This window comes from Pyrus communis, chromosome 10 (genome assembly GCF_963583255.1).
Source record: "Pyrus communis chromosome 10, drPyrComm1.1, whole genome shotgun sequence".
Taxonomy (NCBI): domain Eukaryota; kingdom Viridiplantae; phylum Streptophyta; class Magnoliopsida; order Rosales; family Rosaceae; genus Pyrus; species Pyrus communis.
The window spans coordinates 9,407,546-9,427,507 of NC_084812.1; the positions used below are offsets into that span (position 1 = coordinate 9,407,546).

Here is a 19,962-nt window from a genome sequence, read left to right on the forward strand (position 1 = left end):
AATCTAATTAACCAAATACCGCGTTGTTTAATTAATCAGCAGCCTGCATGCATGGTCCCTATATATAAAACTGAACCTCGTGAAGAATATAATTAATCGAGATTCAGCTGCCAAATTGCCAGTTAATCTAGACATTTTCCTCCTCATTCTGTCTCTTTCCTTCCTAGTTCGAACCGATTCCGCGTAAAAGCGACTTATTGTAAAAGCACTTTCTTTATATCCGTCAGCACAGTGACTTAAACACACAGATAAAGTAGTTGACATCAAATATCTTTATACCATCCATCCACACAAACCCTATCACAGAAATATCTAATATTTTCAGCATTCAACCCCCAAACCAAAGTCAAAAAAGTGACCGGCCTCTTGTTAATTATCTGAACACCTTTGCCACTTGCTGCTTATCTCTCCTTTGGTGGTCTTCTACGACCCAGCTTTTCAACCCATAAAGTAATTGCTCTACTAATATCTAGTAAAGTACCCAAAACACCCCAAAATAATGGATCATCGATCATCTATCATGGTAATCTTTTCCAGAGAGTTTTAATAAAACACTTTCAGTAATGTTCATTTTTAACAAAAAATTATATTTTTACATTTTCTTAGTACAATTTACTATACATTTATTTATCATTTTTTATTAAACTTAAATTTTTTTAAAACTTTTCGTTAATTTTCTTAACTTTTTAGTGTCACATCAATGTGATGGAAATTGGGGTCGGATATTAAGAGTTAAGACAAGATAAAAAAACTGACGTCATGACACTGAAGTTTATAATGCGGTGTGAAAGATATGAGTTAGAGAAGTAAGAATACTTTGGAATTATGATGTACTTTGACGAAGGGTTCAGTGAATATATAAAGATGAAATACCGTTTTAGGAAAGTTGCAACTTCCCCCAAGATATAATCATTCATATATTTTGAATTAATTAATTAATTAACTAAATAAATAATTATATAATTTACTTTGATAATTAATTAACTTATTTTCCCTTTGGTTATGTGTCTATGGATACACCAGTGTTAAAGCGTACATTCACATATAATTACACACATTGTAAAAACTATGTTATCATAATCATATTCTAATTAAATCTTAGATTTGCGTCTAAACTACTTCGTTTCAAATGTAATTACCCAAAGCATTAACCTTAAACTTGAATCGTAGATTTTATTTCTATTGCAAATGTAATTTGGATAAGAAATGCAACTAAGTAAAAATCAAGAGGGTAATAGATCCAAAAAATGTCCGATAGTTTCTCAAATCATGCACGAACATCACCTATGTGTAAAGCAAAATGAGCAAGATGATAAGTAACACTTTTAACGAGTTGAGCTAAACCGAATATTACTCTGCTCGAATTTAACTTTTTTGAGTTCAAATTGATTTGGCTTGCTTCTTATACGAGTATATGCTGTTCAATTCTCCCAAACACATGGTATAAAGTTATGTTAATCATCATCAAGTAAATTATTTTAAGTACACTTTTGGTTCCTACAAACAAAGAAGTACCCTTTTGGTTTTTGCTTTTGTCTATACTCCCTTTTAGGGTTTTTTTTTCCTCCAAAAAGCAGACCAGCTAATGGCTTCATAACGGTAGTTCATCATCTTTAGACTCGAAAAGCTCACAAAGACATTTTAACTTCTCCTGGCTACTATAGTGTGATTCACTAGCGTCCAGAATCGAACCTCGAACGTTTTGTGTGAAATATAGATCTGAAATTCGTCCCCAACTAGTTTACTACTCTGTGATTGTTACTTTTTAGTTATTTTGATTTGCAACATTATTTTTTAATACCACATTTATTATTTGAGATAACTATCTAAATAAATTAATATTTGGTTGAGATTGCTATCTAAATATTTAATATTTGGTTAAGTGTAACGTACGCAGTGTTCCAAAAATTAACTTAATTATGTATATGCATCTGCTCTGTCAAATTTAAATTTTGGACACCAAAATACTCGTTTTTATGGTGAACATTTTATTTTATTTTATTTTTTTAATTCAATTTTCTCAAAACCACCAGGGTAAAATTGTAACACCACCCCAAAATGGTTAGGGGACAAACAAATTAAACTCCTAAACAAAATTAAGCAAATCTACCCACCCACTAATCACATCCAGATCGTTACAATCTATTTACACAATTACCCATCTTATTTCCCAAACTAGCCCTACTCCGGAATTGCACTCAACTCCGCCGCAAACCGTCCTTTTCCACCACTATCCCTCCGCCTCCTCGACCCCCCACTGGCCACCACTCTCCGGCGCTCCTTCACCTCCACGCCGGAAAATATCAGTGGAGACACCGAATTCCGGCGACATCCACATTTTTCGCCGCCACTCTTCATAAGCGCGGAGCTGGCTTTTACGGCCAATGCGGCCATCTCTTCCGCTTGCAGCGGGTGCTTGAGCCAGCTGAGCGGCAAGGCAAAGTAGAGCTGTCCAGGCTGGAGCACCTCGTTATCACTGACGGCCTGAAGGACGTCGTCGAAGTCCATCTCGTCGGAGTTGCAGATGAAGCAAGTGGGGTTCTTTTGGAGCACGTAGGAAACCTTTACCGGGTACGGGTATTCTTGTAAATTTCCGTCCTGTAGAATCAGCTTGGCGGTGGCCACTTGGGTGGACCCGGACGAGCTGCAAATACCCATTTGGGTCGAATTCGGATCGTTGGAAAATGGCGGAGAATTTGAGGTGTATTTTTAGAGAGGGAAATTAGAGAGACAGCACGAGAAATTCGGAGGAGGGAGAAGCACGAAGGGTGTAGAGAAGAAAGAGAGTGAATATATAGAGAGAGAGAAAGGGGTGGTGGGGCCTCGTAATTTGAACCAGGATGCCACTTAGGATATTTGTCGTTTAGCTCAGCCTTGTTTTATTGGATCAGTGGGCAGAGGGCCTTGGCCACAGCCAGGCTGTAAGTTGGTGGTGGTGACAGGTTGTAATCGATTTTCTGAGAGTTTTTTTTTGTTTTTTTTGTTTTTTTTTTTTTTTTGTCAAATATTTTCTGAGAGTTTGGAATTGGGATTAACTTGCGGTTAAAGCACCTGCCGCCACCCACTCCGGCTTTTAGTCTTGGCTTTTGGGGTTATTTACGAGGTAGAGAGTTTTTTTTTAACATATATGACTTACCGGTTAATTTTATATCTTAAATCGACCATTGTTATTCGAACTCGAGAAGGTAATTTTGTGATTTGTGCACTTGGTAAGGATTATGCGGAAGAAGTTTGATGTTTATTGGAGGTAACTCATTGCAGGATTTTTTTGCTGGTGATTGCAAGCTATGAATGAATGGGTGCGTTCTTTCTTTTGTGGGGTTTTTTCAATGGTTTGAGGGATTCATAATCATGTTTTCAAGTCATTGCAGAGTCTTCGTGTGATGGTATGATAGTTACCTTGTGTGTCTTGACAATGTTATGTTTGACTCGTAGAACTTAGGCTTTGTGAGTTTATCTTTCCTGTGATCGAGGAATCACACATTGAAGAGTTTATTTTGTATTGCGTTGTGGTTTTGTTGTTTGTTCGCTTAGCAAAGGACTATATGAACATCTTCGAAATGTCTCGTACCAAGGCTTCTTGCCGAATGAGCGTCGTCTTTTACAAGTTCATCATCAACATATGGTGCAAGGTTTTATCTTCGTAAGAATTACCTTTTCGTTTGGTTAGATGGGCTTATGTGGAGTAAGTTTTAATTTTCTTTCTGTTGCGTTTATAAACATAAAATTGCATTAAGAAAGTGTGATGTTCTTTGTTTTATTTGATCAATGAAAGACTTATCACTTCTAAAAAAAAGAAGAAAGGAATTGGATCCTTGGATAAATTGCCCTCTTGGTTGTATAAAATTACAAGGGTAGGGACTAGGGTTGGTCATGAGATTAGCACAGTTTCTATAAGTAGAGAGTGATGTCAAAGGATGCTTGTAAAAAGGGGAAGAACTGCTAAACTTGGCAAGCCATTTCATGGATAATGGGATTATGGGAATGGGAGACCCACCTAACCATGATTATGATCATGATCATGATGGTACTACTATTATATATCAACCCCTTTTTTCTTGGGGTACTAATATTAATATATGGTTCCAATTATATTTTCCACTTCCCCCTTGTGTTTGTTGTGGGAGATTTATTTACTATTTATTTTGTTTGTTTTCTGAATATAATGGGTCCACCAATTGTTTTATAACTAATTAATTAGTATTTAATCTCAATTTTTATCATGATTAATCATGAAACAGATAGAATTTTGCTTTTTAAAGAATAAAATGTAGAGAGTATTACAATCATGGATTTTATTTGCTAATGGAATTAAAACCAGAACACAGAAATGTGAAAACCATTAACCATTGGAAGAAGGCAAATATCTAAAAAGAAGGTTTAAAAGCAAATCCTGGAAGCCACTCAGTACTACTGTCTGGTGCTATTCAGTTTCACTTGTAAGTGAAAGGTCTTAGGTTTGAATCTCGTGGATGGCGAATTCGATACCAAATTAGGTTGCCTATTGTGTAGCTTAGCCAAACTTCCCCTCTTCCTAATGTGAAATATATCGTTGTACCAAAAAAAAAAAAAAGCAAATCCTGGAATAATTTGGACTTACCAAAGATGTTAGGAACTTAGCCTTCCTTAGCCTTGAAGGTTTTGGTCACTTATGCTTAAACTTTGGGGGTTTTTAGTTGTTAGATTAGACTTTAAGAGGTGTATGGCTCTATATATGCTAATGTGCGACCTTTGGATGGATTCCACTAGGTAAAAGGAGCTTTGAGTACTTTTTTAAATGGAAGAAAAAGTCACAAAATGCTTCTCCTTACAAAGTTACCCCTGCAAACAACACAGAAAAGCTGAAAAAAAACCCATGCAGATATTTGTGAAGATAAGTATTAGGGTGAATATAAGAAGTACGTTTTTTTTTTTTTTTTTTTCATTTCTGACATATCTTACGTATACTAATATACTAATATGAAAATAACAAATATTTAATATGATAAAGAATATTTTTCTTCGTTTATAAGTGTAAAGTTTTATGTCCACCTAATTCTATAGATAATACGTTTGGCTCATTAACCCCAGAAACGCATACATAAAACCAGAAGTAAGAAGGGTCCGAATTTTTTATTCTAATTGCGACCCCCAAAAAACCAAACGAAATCTGTCACAGACAATTTACATTGCTAAAACTCCAAATGTGCACACTGAATTTTCACATGCGTGGAAGGGTTCATGTCACTCCAGCATCTCCACTCCCCAGACAAAATCTGCAGGTGAATTGTAATTTATGGGGGACAAGGATACTTTTCAGATTCTTTTTGTAGGGATTCGATGATCAATCAATATTATTCGTTTATTATATATTGTACAATCAATTTTTATTAGATACTAATAATATTTAATTTAAAATTTAAAATTAAAAATAATTTTTCGTACGATGTACGATAAACGAATACAATTAATTGATCATTCGAATTCTCACAGAGAATATCAGAAGGAGATCCTATTCCGTTTAGGGGGGGGAGAGAAATGCGGTATTTTCCCAGAGACAACAACATGAGTGAATAATTGGTGACCAGAAGAGAGTGGGTGGCTGATGAACTTGCAACGTTTTCTTCGCAGTTGGCGCTTTGCAGGCACATTGTTCAAAATTTGGCCCAACTCCAAGGGCAGAGAAAATTCCAACAAACAAAAAAGAAGAAAAATATAAAATTGGAATGCATGAATGAAGAGAAATGGAAACGTGGCAGGGTGCGGGGGGAAGGTGGTGCGTCGCTGCAATGCATGAGAGAGGGCACGTGGAAAAGAGTAGCCATGAAAACTGCAACAAGCAAGCTATAACTAATAAGTAGATAATATAATGACGTACATACAATATATATGTGTGTGTATATATATATGCTTTTTAAGTGAAGGAATTCTTATTTAAAAAAAAAATAGGAATATTTTCTTGAACGTTAGATTTGATTTTAATGAAATTTTGTGATTAAGGTTTTAATAAAATTCTATGGTTAAGATTAAATCACAGGCATAGAATTTTAACCACAAAATTTCATTAAAGTCAGATCTAATGATCGAGATAATGTTTCTATTTTTTTTTTTTTTGAAAAATAAGATCTCTTCCCTTAATACCATCTCCAATGGTTGGGCTAAAAGTCAAATATTTTAGCCCGAAAAATTTAGCTTTTAGCCCAAAAACAACTTTTCTACTCCAACCGTTTTAACCTAAAATTTTAGCCCAAAATTATTAAAGAATGAACTTAGGCTATTTGTTTTGTTAAATTAAAAAAATTTTAAAAAAATAAATATGTAGACAATCGTAAATTAATTTTATGAACATTTTAATAAAAAAAAATTTAAATTCTGATAAATATTGGGTGAAGTCCACTCCGATTTCGAGGCTAAATTTTGGAAGGAATTTGGCCTTGGTTTAGCATTTAGCATTTAGTCCAAATTTTCCTCTTGGGTTGGAGTGGGTTCGGGAGGAAATTTTGAGAGGTAATTTGACTTTTAGCTCACCATTGGAGTTAGTCTAAAACTTCTTTTATATATATATATATATATATATATATATATATATATATTATTGCAAGGTAATGAATCAATTATCCGACAAGACAAGCAGTGGCGTAAGCTGACGTGGGTTTGCTGGTTTGAACCCCGACTGCGCCTGCAATCTGCTTGCTCATCCATGCATCCCGGCGCAATGCAGCCCTCCTCTCATTTTTAAACTTATTTAATAAGCTTCCAAAGTCCGCCGCCCTTTCCTGCTTCCCCGGTGACTCTTATCATCCTGCAATCCACAAACCTCCTCTCTTTTAACTACAATTCTTGTATATGTTTATTAGTGTTGTTGTGCCACTATCACTTAATTACTATCACTACGTATGTATGATAACTAGGGTGTTGTCTAGTACTCATTATCTTCCTTCTTACGTTGTCGGACTATAAATCTAAATTATATATGCATCATAATAAAGTTGGATAATTAAATAATTTAACAACATAACATATTAAATTCAGCGACAATATGTCATCAACATCCCCTTTATTGAATCTAAAATATTCATTGAGCAGACTTTTATTTGAATGTGTATATCCATATAAATACTACGACAATACAATATTATCATTCATCGAATTGGTGAATCTAAATTGTTCATAAGTTTGAAGATTATTTGAATAGTTTGCATAGAAGTAAATAATTCAAATTTACATACATAATTTAACAGCATAGCATGTCAAATCCTGCATCAACATACATTATCATCAATTAAGCATGTTATATGAATCCATTGGCATTGAATTTCATGGACATTGTTACATCAATACTTTGACTTAAGGAATGTAATTGTAAAAATTTTCACATTTTGGATATTTAGAGGATTAAACTTCAAAGTGTGGTTGGAGGAGAGAGTTGAGTTTTTAAATTTTCTTGTATGACAAATGATATAAAGACATCCAAATCCACTCTTAATTTCAACACATTCTTAAACAAAAGAAAAGAAAACAGGAAATCCAGGATTTCTTCCATTTTGGCATGCATACTCAAGTTCTATTGGAGGAGAGAGAGAGAGAGAAAATGATCACCAATTATGGATCCTGCACCTACTGGCAAATAAATCAAATAATATATTGATTTTTTAGCCAAAATAGTATCTGAGATTCTTCAGTTTGGTTCCTAATGATGAAAATCGATTGAAGTGAACCATGTATTTATCTATCGTAAATCATTTTAGTCATTTTATTAAATTTTCTGTTAGTACGATGATGTGAGACATGAGTTGTCTCAAGGACCATTAAGTATGAAACTGTCAGCAAAGGGCTCAAACCCTGACAATACCACACAGGAAATGGAGTTCGTGGATTGTGATGGTCTTTGTTAATTGTTTTATACGCATGTTAATATGTCTTACATTTTAGAACAAAGGGCTACCCACTTGGCCCCCTTGTATGCTTAATTAAATTTAATAAACCCAAAACCGCTAAAACCCCATAGTTTGTCAGAAAGATTACTAACGAATTGTTCTGGTTTTGATTATAATTATTTATAATTATCAAACTCACTTTATGGGCCTTAATTATTAAAATGTCCGCATCAATTCCCTAAACCTTCTTTCCTTGAAGCTTCTTAGCGTTCTTCTGCACCCCTCCAAGTTGCCCACCAAAATAGTCATGCACGTATCCCTCTTAAAATAAGTGCTTCAATCATGCACTTTTTGACCCCAAAAATTATGTCTAACACCCAATGCCCTTTGTGCTTTTTAATCATTTAGTTAATTTATTTAAAAAGAAACAATCTTTTGTGTTTTTAATCATTTGTCATTAAAAAGCTTAATTATTTTGACAAATGTCCTTTTCTGTTCCCTTCTCACCACCCTCTCCCTCTCAAATCTTTGCTGGCCCTTTTGTCTGTTTATGAGCCCATCTTGGAAATATATGTTGTTTTGGGCGCTGCTTTCATTTGGGCTAAGGCCTAGATGTATATATAAAATGAAAACTAATGAAAACGATTTAAAAATTTTGAGTTTTAATAATAAAGACAAAATAAAAGGTAAAATGAATAGTATCAGGTTTGATTTTTTAATGTAAAAATGTGGTTTTTCGTTAAAGTGAACAGTACCGTGAGCTTTTCGTTAAAACTCTCATATATAAATACAAGTACTCTTTACATAAGACATTCGTTCTTTATTAATGAAAGAACACGCTACGATGTTACCAACACATTACCGACTCCCCATTCTCTAACCTGTGCTTCATGGCCGGATCATATATAAAGAAACAATATATTCAGATTCAGGATCAATTTTCTAATAAGAAATTATTGTTTTGAATGAGTTATGAGATTTGCATTCTTTTATTTCTGGCTTGGACTTTATTTCATTTGTTTGGTAAATTAATTGAATTTTGAAGCAGAGATGTTGGCAACACAAACAATGAACCCCACCAACCGGATAAAAGCAAATCCTACTCAATTATATGTGGATTATGAATTCAGACAAAACCCTGGAAAAGAATCCGATCTAACTAATACTTAAACCCTAGATGTTAGATTTCAACAATTTTAAAGGTTGGACAACATATCGCTTTAGCATTATTTTTATCAGTGCAGATTGCAGAAGGTTGATAAAAAAAAGTAGGGCAAGGTCATTACCATGAAGGTACTTGATCCAGAGCACTTTATCCATGCATGGCTGTCAGGCCCCACCTCTCCTTAGCTCCTTAAGATTTGGAAAGACTCGAGCTTTGGTCAAATTGGTTCTGCAATCTGCATAACCAAAGAATACAAAGAATGCAGTACGAAATAATTGAACAAATTTTCAACAAATACAAAGAATTTTTGTCCTCTACTCGTCCTATGAATTCGACAGGACGATTGAGATCATTAAAAATATAGAAGAAATGAGATACCTTGGATTGGATGTGGCTTTCCTTCTTCTTTCCTTGCAAGATTGGATTTTGGGTTTTGTCCTTTTTGTTGAACTGCAGCAAAAGGATTGGATAATGCCCTTTAATCCAAAAATATTTCAGTAAATCACTAAATCTACCTACAATTGGATAGCATAAAAATGAGCAAAATATTACTGTTAATACTTCATTGTATTCCCTACATTCGATTCAATGAAACTTGTATGGAAGTTTTAGTTGTTCCCATCCGTACATATATATGCCTATTAGCTGCAGTTTGACATGAAGTTCTGAAGACATGAAAAGGAAAACAGATTATTATTCTCAAGAAAAAAAATACAGAAAGAAGTGGCCATAGCTGGTTAAAAACGAAAACAAGGCGACCTGCATGTTCGGTGTGCATCCTTGATCCTTCCAAGTTTCACTACTCCCTAACAGTTCGTACAGTAGTATTTTTTAAGGATTTTCATTGTACTTTTTACAATTTTCGAACTCACCAAGTAACCTATTAGCAACGACCATGATGCATCAGTCGGTATTAGGTTCTTTCTGCATGGTTGACATGCTCTCAAACTAGATAGAAGTCTAAATCCAGGTGCTCAAGCTCTGTTTCGTACACTTAATCAACGCCCTGAAAGGAAGAAACCTTTTTGTAGAAGATATTTCTACTTGCTCCGTGGTCAAAAGGTGTATATCCTACTTCAAGTTGCAGTAAAATTTCATGTTAGCTATAATTTCAATGATGATCATATGCTGTATATCCTACTTAGATCAACTAGAATTTCAATGATACTTTTAGTTTCATATTATCAGTTGCAAGTTACTTTCTTGGCACCTTTACCTTTCACACACTCAACTTTAGAACTGAAAGGAGTAAGTTTCCAGTTCTATTGCCTAAGACCTTGTCAAAGTAAGTAACCAAAAATTAGATCAACACTTGTAACGTCGGTCAGGCGGTGCTAATGACTTGACATTTAAACAAACCTTTGTCTTGAATTCTAAAAGCATAGTTATTTTTAATTAAGGTGAGTTTCTCCCGACTGGGTTTGGTATGGAAAACAGAAGCAGGCATTGGCTTCTTGCAAGTCACTTCATATCAAAACAATTAAAAGTATAAATAATTATCAGAGTGTAACGGTTCTAACTTACAGATACAGCAGAACTATAATTCTTCAATATCCAAAATCGCACTTGGAGCATACCCAGTAGGCCTCAGATGATCTGTTAATTGATCAAGCATCGAGTATATCCTGCTTGAAGTTTCATGTCTCTTGTCATTAACCGTAAATTCATAAACACGGCCATCAATTTCAATCGAGCTCACTGCTCTACTCTTCATGGATCCGCCGTCTTTTATTAGTTTCCTGATGTTCTTAACATCCTCCCATCTGTGCGCTTCCCCAAATATGTTTGCTAGAAGTACATAAAGCCCAGAACCATGCAGTTCCAACTCCAACAGCTGTTTTAGAATCAGCTTTCCCAATTCCACATTTCCATGGATCCTACAAGCACCAAGTAAAGCACCCCAAATGACAACATCAGGCTTCATTGGCATTCCTCTTACCAGCCTCATTGCTCCTTCTAAAAGTCCCGCTCGCCCCAGCAGATCTACCATGCAAGCATAGTGCTCAATTTCAGGTGATATTCTGTAAGTAGACTTCATTTTTTCAAAGTAATGTCTCCCTAAGTCTAGAAGACCACCGTGACTACAAGCAGAAAGCAGTCCGATGAAGGTGATTTCATCCGGCCAGATTCCACCTGCTTGCATCTGTTCGAATATCCCGATTGATTCTGATCCACGACCGTGCAATGCAAGGGCCCCGATAATGATGTTCCATGATACTACATTCTTTTCTGGTATCAGAACAAAGATGTCCATGGCAATTTCAACAGCACCGCATTTTGCATACATGTCCATAAGGGAATTAAAAAGAGTTACACTGGGTGCAATATTGCTGTTGCAAATGTAATTATGGGTTTTCCTTCCAATGACCAAATCGCCAATTTGACTGCAGGCTGAAAGGACGGAAACCAAGGTAGCCTCATCAGGCACCACACTGGAATCAAGCATTTTCTGGAATAGATCCAAAGCCACCCTGCACTGGCCTTCCCGGACATAATATGAGATCAGTGAATTCCAAGAAACCACATTTTTATGTGGCATCTGGTTGAAAAACTCCTGGGCAAATTCAATGAGCCCATGTTTAGTGTATGCTCTAACCATTGACGTCCAGGAAACCACATTTTTGTGAGTCATTTGATCAAAAATTGTTCGTGCCAAGTGCAAATGCCCACACTTGGCATACATATCCAGAAGAGCATTTCTCACAATTTGGTCAATTTCAATCCCACTAACCTCAATAAAAAGATGCACATATCTTCCCAATTCCAAATCACAAGCTTGTGAACAAACAGAGAGTAAATTAACCAAAGTAAACTTATCAGGCTCAACCCCCAAATCTCTCATCTCCCTAAACAACAACAGAGCCTCCTTGCACGAACCCATTCTAGCATAGCCACCGATCATTGAATTCCACGAAACCAGACTCCTCTCAGACATATCATCAAACACATTCTGAGCACACCGGATCAACCCACGAACACTATAGACAGCTATAAGGGCATTTTGCACGCAAACTTGAGACCCAATTCCTAGTTTAATAGCCTGGCCATGAACAGCCACGGCTTCCCAATACGCGGACTGTCCCACGCAAACCTTGAGCACAAAGGGCAACGTGAACTCGTTCGGTGAAAGACCTGAACCAACCATTTGGCAGTAGAGTGAAAAAGCCTTAAATGGGTCATCACTATTTGAGTAACCCCTTATAAGACTATTGTACATAAACTTATTTGGTTCAGGAATTTGGTCGAACACAAGCTGGGCGTAGTGGAGATTTCTGGGATCGGGGACGGAGCAGAATGATATGAGTTTTCCGAGCGTGAGGTTTTCGTTTGTGAGGCTGTGGAGAATGATTTGGGCGTGGAGCTGTTTGAGTTCTCTCATGGAGGAGCATTGCTCAAGGAGAAGGTGCAGGGTTTGGTGAGTGGAGTTTTTGAATTTGTGGGCGAAATTGGTGGGCTTTGAAGGGAGAGTGGGGTGTAGAGAGTGAAAGAAGCGGGAAGCAACGGTCGGATTTTTGGGAGTGAAGAACATGGCCGTTGGAATTTTGGTTTGGAGGTAAATGTAACCTTGTTTTTTGTTTGGGTTGAAAAATACCTTGTTGCAAAAACAACCAGCCTTGAATTTGTATGGAAGATCTCCAAACTCACATGATTAAATTTGATATCTAATTATTATAACCGAATGATTATTGTGCAAGCTTAATTTGAATCCTTCTTCACTAAAATGAATATCGCCTAAAAAACAAAGCCATATTATTAATTTTTATTTGAATGTACGATTTAAATTGACAGTCTAATAACCAAACATGTTAAATATAAAGAAAGTGCAACCCACAATGGTGCCATTCATAATGTTAGTGTTATATGTTCTAAACCAAATGACCCATATGTAAACATGTTGAATTATCAGAGCGACAGGCTAAAGGTCCACTTCCAACAACACTGATATTGTCCCCAATTTGATAATTACCACCTACATAATTCGTCAGGTTGAGATTTTATTACAAAAGGTATCGGTATTATTTAGAGTGGAGTTATGATATTTAAACTCTTCTTTTCACAGAAATACGGTCCATGTGGGATATTTCAACACGCCCCTTCATATAAGACCCAATTAGTGGGTCACACGTAGAAGATCCACAAATCAGCAACCACGTAGAGCGAAGATAACTCACCCTACACATGGGGCCAAGGGACCCACCATCATGGAGTATATTTCAACATGCCCCCTCATGTGAGACCCAATTAGTGGGTCTTGGGTCACACGTAGAAGATTCACACATCGGCAACCATATAGAGCTAAGAGAACTCACCCTACAGGCGGGGCCAAGGGACCCACTATCTTGGAGTATATTTCAACACACCCCTTCACGTGGAATCAATTAGTGGGTCACACGTAGGACGTGAAGTCAAGGGAACTCACCCTACACGCGAGGCCAAGGGACCCACCATCATTGTCCCTGGCTCTGATACCATGAAAAATTATAAGAAAGACGGGCCAAAGAAGGCTTTAGTATTGTCCCCAACTTGTTAATTACCACCTGCACAGTCCGACAGGTGTGGGGATTTATCACAAAAAAGGCTTCAGTATTAGTTGGAGTAGAGTTGGGTATTTAAACCCTTATTTTCACAAAGATATGGTCGATATGGGATATTTCAACAAAAGCTTCTTGCAAATATGGTTACAGGTGTCACTTGCATTTACAAGTGACTTGAAAAACTTATTCTTTCTTCATAAAATACAACTCAACAAAACAACTTTGTAATATACATTTCTCTAAGCTTCATATCAGAACGACTCTACTTGTATCTCCTCAAAGTTTCTGCATATGACAGGATTGTTTCAATCTCGGCGGAGCTCATTTTCTGTATACGACAACAGCCGGCAAGACCTTTACAAAGAAGGAAGAAGCCAAAGATTGAATAGAGAGGAACCTAGTGAAAGAAACCAAGAAAGGAAAGCCATCGCAGCAGATAACTGATATCTAGTGCATAACTTGGCGGGGCAGTAGGATCTACCAAGATAAAGTAGGAGATTTGTGGTACTAGCCGTCGAGCAAGCTGCTGCGAGTGAGAGATACGACAACGCCTGTAATGAAACAAACATAATATATTCTTAAGTTGGGAAAACGATGAATTTGTTCTTAATGAGATAAATAAGTTTATAGACAAAAACACATACCAAGTCTCCTAAAATAATTACTGTAGTTATTCTTGGTCGACGAGGCAAACATCTAAAGAAGACAGAGTAGACATCAACGATCACCAATGTCATGCTCCACGGAACTACCAAACCCATTACCGTCACCAAATAGCTGCAACGCCAACACAAGCAATGGTAAGAGTTACTACTATATATTACTGAAAGAGTTCTCGTTGAGCATTTTCATCTCCTTCATTTTGCAAACGTGAAATAACCGAGACAACATAAATCTGATAATGGCTATAATGGACAATTCAAATAGCACCATAGAATCATTTCAGTTTACAGATTAGCACATGAAGAAACAAACGTTGCAGGAAAAGTGACTTGAATTCATTAGGTTTTAGAAGTTGAAAAGTTCTCAACTGTTAAAATTTCTAGCTCTTCACCAGAAGACTTTTAGAGATGGCAATATTTTACAGGTTCGAGAAGACACACCAATAAGGCCAAGTTCAGGGTGAGGTTATTGATTGGAAGTACATTTGGAGCAATGGAAGCAACACATACAGGTGAACACAGTAGACTTCTTTGGACATATCATTAGAGCATAAATTCTTAAAGACTAAGTCAATGACCAACAAAAACAGACGTGCAAAATTAGCTTTGTGAGAAAAAGGAAAAAAAGTCAACTAAGAGCAGATGATACTACAATGTTCTACAATGAGAGTTTACAGTCTTTTCATTTCCATGAGAGTTTACACTATAATGTTTGAAGGCTGAAAGATTTTGCTTCCAATTCTCTGTTCAAGAGTTTTTTGTTTCGAATCAAGATTCACATCTTACGGGCCATAAAACCAGTTAATTCTATCAAGAAGCAGTTTTGATGCTCTACAATGTTCTAATGACTTCAAAGCTGCTAAAAACTAGAACTAACATAATCTCTAGGTTTGATTCAAACAAACATACAAAGTAAACCTTCCCATCGACATAGAAAATTCGATAGTGAATTACAGAGTCCTAAACAGTTCATTCTCTACAAAAATTCCAACATATTTAGTTGCTCAATTAGGAGAAACTTAGAAACAATAGCATATACTGAAGATTCTTCATCAGTAAGCCCAACTATATATTATTATAATCTTTTGCATGTATAGAATATGTTAAATTTTAACGAGTTCAATCTCCATATGATCTTTACAGAAACACAGTTTCCAGTTCTTAACAAAGCCAAAAGTCAATATCCAGCCCAAGAAATCACAACAGAATTGCCATCAAATTCAGAAACAGAGACATGGGTATTGAACAACAAGTCAAAATCACAAAAGGGTCGGATGAAATTCAACTAAGAAACTCCAAATTCGAAGAATTCGAAAGTACCAGAAAGCAGTGTAGCTGTAGAACTCGACGTCCAAGCACATGAAGAGAAGGGAGGCAGTGGAGAAGATGGCCTGCCCGAATCGCAGAGCCAAGCTGGCGCTGGTTCCCAACGACCCCGGCAGTTCATCCATGTTTGCAATTGCATGCAGCACCAGCAACAAGAACTCCTCATGGTAAACGAAATTCAAGAACAATTCTTCTCAGCCACATGACCAAATAATTGTGACGAAAGTGGAGTTCCAAATAATTGTGGGGAAATATGGGAACTGGGTTTTGAAGGGGGAGAGGAGGACTTGCTCTGGTGGGAAGAATGGTAATGGGAATGTGAATCGTTGTGGTGAATTGTGAAGGAAAAGGAGTGTTTGGGAGAAAAGAAAAGAAAAGTGAGAGGGACGTAAAGGGTACGCAGTTTTGGTGGGTTTTTGGCGTTGGCTTTGGCATCTTCTCCTTCATTTGGGCATAAGTAGTTTAATGTTCTTTTCCGGCAGGTAGGGCGTGTGGCATCTTGTCCTCCATTTCATCCCACTTCAATTATTATTATTTATTTATTTATTTATTATTATTATTATTATAAGCGAATTTTATATTTTTATTTACTTAGGGTTTAATCCTAAATAAGTTAAAAAAAAATTAATCATCGAGAGTGACTATATGACATAGATATAAAATCATAGTGGCGTTCGTATGCCAATGAAATAAAAACATATGTAAATTTTATCTATATATTTTTATTTCATTGGCATGCGATGATGTATCAGTAATTTCTCAACCATTAGGGCAAAACACAAAAATTATTAGGGGGATAAAAATAATGTTTTTTTTCTTCTCTTTATTTATTTATTTATTTTCCCCCAATAAGGTTCTTTGAATCAAAGCATCTAAAGTAAGGGAATTGACCTTAAATTTGCTATTATATGTCTTTGTTTTATTTTGCATGATTAATTGCCGAGTGTATTTTAATACATGTTGGATACAAAAGAACCAAAAAGTAGTACAAAGCTCAAATGAAACTTGACAAACTTCATTTCTCACTTAACATGTATTTAATCTTCATGAACACAATCCAGTTGGTTTATGACTTTACTGTCATTTACAAGTGAAAGAAGACGATAAGTCAAATATAATTAGATTTTAAACTTAACATTGATGTTATACATCTTTATCATTCATGTAAGTCAAAATTTAACCCTCTACTTATGAGCGACAAAAAAATTATTACTAAACTGTTTTTTTTTTAATTTAGTTTTTCTTCTCTATTATTTTTAAAGTCTACATGAATCTAGCATTGTCAACATGTTATCTTTTTACCCAAACCACATCATTTTACTAGTAATATTATAAAAATTGAGACGAAAACAACGTTCATTGAAGAATTAATATTTAATTAAATGTTTGTTGCTTTTGATTTAAGATAATCTAATATATAATAATTTCCCAAATATCATGGTTCAATGGTCTCTTTCATAGAGGGTTTAAATATTATTTCATATATGAATATAATATAATTACTTTCAAGTTTTGCCATACAAAACACAGAGAATTATAATCACTCTTTTTTTTTTTTTTTTCTTTTAAAAGTTTGACAATCATGAAGAGAATACTACCAAATGCATGCCGCTCAGTCCAAATGTCAAATTTGTGTGGCTCACCAACCAAATAAAAGGACATGAGAAAGCCATTAGCGTAAAAAGATCATGTCGATGGCCATAATTTATTCTAATCAATATCGCTCGTTACTTTTTCGCTGCAAATCGTTGTCTGGCGCATCTCCAAAAGAAACAGTTTTTGCGCACGTCAAATTTTGACGTATAATGATTTACCGTCAAAGAAGTTTGACTCCTTAAAAGATAATATACAAGAAAGATAATACATACAAGATAATAGGCATGATAATATACAAGAAGATAATGATCTGAGTGATCTCAGTGCTTGTTGTTCAGTTGGGTTACAAAGAGAGTTGAGCAACACCTTTTTAATTTATAGCAAAATCTGAAACCCAGAATCACCATTAATACATAGAGGAAAACGAAACTAATCAAGCTGAGCATACCAAACTCCCTGGATTTTGACATCCTTTGGAGTCTTGGCTCCCAAGTCAGTGTCGGATGGCTGAAGGCTCTCGAACACCCCAATCAACTCACCAGTCTCAGGCTTGGTCTTTGTCACACTCAGTGTTATCTTCCCTTTCGATGCTGCTGTATTCTTGGTGTTCTCCTTTGCCAGCTCCTCCTCGTCTCCTCTGCCTCCTGCCGGCAGTGCGACCGCATTGTCATAACCGGTGGATCCTCCTCTTCCCTTGGGGTCCAAGAAAGAGGATCCACGGTATGATGGTACTAGAAACTCTCCTGTGAAGTTTTCGGGCTTGCCAGAGGCTACCAGCTGCTTGATGGTAAAGAGGAAGGGCACGCGCTCGCCTCCCGGGAGCTGGACTGTCACTGCAGCGTAGTCAATGCCGTCTTTCTCTTCGAACTTGATGGTGCCATCTGGAGCAACTTCGAAAGGTCCTTCGATCTCATCAAGGGTGTAGGTTAGGCGGGTCATGAGCTTGGTGTTTTGGAACTCTGGTGGAGCGTTCTTGCTCACACTCTCTGCCTTAACAGTGAAGGATGTTGGCTCTAGGCAGAACTTCTTGGCAGTGTACTTGCCGGGTTTGAAGGCAAATGCTTCGGATCCTCCGTCGATGGTTGGGCATTGGTTAGCAGTTCCTGTTCCCTTCACTTCCAAGTAGGTCTTGCTCTGGATTTCGTCGAAGGTCAACCTCTTTGGAGCTCCCTCTGCACCTGCTCCCTGAAACACAAAGTGTTGGCCAAGAATGACCAAATGTCAATCTTACTTGATAATAAAAAGGAATCCGATGATCACGTTACCTAAGTTGTTGTCAAACTGTCAATCTAAATTTGAAATGGTGATATTTATATCCATACCACATAAAATCAAGTGATGCTGCGTTATGTGTGATAGGTTTTCAGTCCCAATTATTAGATGAGCATTCGTACAATTGATATGCGATTCCGATTGTGATCCAAACAACATAACATGTCATATATCTAAAATGAACATTACTCTTGTCTGGTGAGACAATCCAATTCCAACAAATTAATGGAGAACATGTCGATATTGCTACACAATTGCGTATTCAACTATTCCACTTACTGCCTAACTATAGTTCATATTAACGAGTAAGTACTAGTAAACATAAATTCACAAAAGTACAAATGCAAACAACTTAGTCATTGTTCTACTTGTACACCACAATTTCAATCACATGAAGCAAGAAACTAAGGAGTGAAATGGAGTTAGCATGTCATACCGAAACGACGAGAGCGGAAGTAGCAAGAGCAAATCCAGCAATCTTGGATGCATCAAGGCACTTGTGAGCCAAGTCCTTGAGATCAGATTGCAAAGAGCAAGTGAGCCTAGCAGAAGCAGATGGCTCCAAGCCAAAGGCCTTGGAGACACTCTGAGAGGACCTCAGTTGCACACTGGTCCTCGCCGACACGCCGACCTTGGTTGGCTGCATAAGCGTAGCAGCTGCTTGGAGGGAGGCTGCCATGGTTGTGTTCACTATTTTTTTGTGATCTCTCACACAATAATTTGAGTATTTGGAAGCGTTTTTGTGTGGCAAATGGGGAGTTAGTTGGTGGGAGTAAGATAAAATGGATAGGATAAGGCTTGCTGTGATTGGTGGTATGAAGGTCGAGGGTTTGGATGTGTTGGAAGCCAAGTGGCAAGTTTTTCATTTGGGATAAAGATACTATCATACTAGTGGTCAGACAAGCAAGTTCATATATCCTTGGCCTCCTACTCCATAGGTTCTAAACTTGAACGTTTTATTTGTCTACATTAAGCTTAGTACATGGTTACTTATCCAGAATGACAATATAAAATGTAGGAGTGTCGCTCTAATTTTTGACATATTTAACATTTACTAGCACATAATGAATGAAAAAGTTAGAGGATTTTACGTTAAAGATTTTTGTTTCACTCTCAATTTCAATTAGGTATCATTATCTAAGATCTATTCTGCAGATAGACAATTAGATATTAACATCTAGGGTCTGAATCATGTTCAAGTGGAAGGAATATACAAGATCTCATCAACATAATTAACGGCAAAACACAATTTTCTGGGAGAATTAGGATAACATTATCGTCATAATAGTATTTGGTTTTCAAAATTTCTTTGTAAACTTTAAAGACACATGTACTGTGTGTGATCAATAAATATCCTTCAAGATTATCGCTGTAACTTCACTTGTTCCCAAAAACAAGAAGATACTATTAGAGACTCTAAAACAATTCAATCAATGAAGGGGGATGTGACATTAATCCAATTAAAACCCCCAAAAGAAAAGAAGAGCATAGAAGTTTCGAACTTGCCACCTTAAAAAGTTCGCTCTCTCGAATGTCAGACTTAAAAACCG

General features: G+C 36.5%; 4 protein-coding genes across 5 annotated transcripts; all 4 read right to left on the reverse strand.

The window, feature by feature from the left end:
• Positions 1–1,971: 1,971 nt before the first annotated feature.
• Positions 1,972–2,751, reverse strand: LOC137748208 (uncharacterized). Its single transcript, XM_068488320.1, has one exon. The coding sequence runs from the start codon at positions 2,656–2,658 to the stop codon at positions 2,182–2,184; it is 477 nt and encodes a 158-aa protein (XP_068344421.1). The 5' UTR covers positions 2,659–2,751; the 3' UTR covers positions 1,972–2,181.
• A 7,778-nt stretch (positions 2,752–10,529) lies between these two features.
• Positions 10,530–12,579, reverse strand: LOC137749061 (pentatricopeptide repeat-containing protein At2g22410, mitochondrial-like). Its single transcript, XM_068489244.1, has one exon. It carries the CDS (start codon positions 12,548–12,550, stop codon positions 10,559–10,561), a length of 1,992 nt encoding a protein of 663 aa, XP_068345345.1. The 5' UTR covers positions 12,551–12,579; the 3' UTR covers positions 10,530–10,558.
• A 1,010-nt stretch (positions 12,580–13,589) lies between these two features.
• On the reverse strand, positions 13,590–15,986 carry LOC137748849 (CASP-like protein ARALYDRAFT_485429). 2 transcript variants are annotated; one of them, XM_068489038.1, is made up of 4 exons: positions 15,539–15,986; positions 14,201–14,333; positions 14,038–14,107; positions 13,590–13,910 (listed from the first exon to the last, which is right to left on the reverse strand). In XM_068489038.1, the coding sequence occupies exons 1-4, from the start codon at positions 15,667–15,669 to the stop codon at positions 13,819–13,821; spliced, it is 426 nt and encodes a 141-aa protein (XP_068345139.1). In that variant the 5' UTR covers positions 15,670–15,986; the 3' UTR covers positions 13,590–13,818. The 2 variants fall into 2 exon arrangements, with proteins under 2 accessions (XP_068345139.1, XP_068345138.1); XM_068489037.1 differs by having other exon boundaries at positions 13,593–14,107; positions 15,539–15,984.
• Positions 15,987–17,409: 1,423 nt separating this feature from the next.
• Positions 17,410–19,168, reverse strand: LOC137748280 (oxygen-evolving enhancer protein 1, chloroplastic-like). The gene is made up of 2 exons (XM_068488408.1): positions 18,849–19,168; positions 17,410–18,325 (listed from the first exon to the last, which is right to left on the reverse strand). Exons 1-2 carry the CDS (start codon positions 19,089–19,091, stop codon positions 17,570–17,572), a joined length of 999 nt encoding a protein of 332 aa, XP_068344509.1. The 5' UTR covers positions 19,092–19,168; the 3' UTR covers positions 17,410–17,569.
• Between the last annotated feature and the right edge of the window lie 794 nt (positions 19,169–19,962).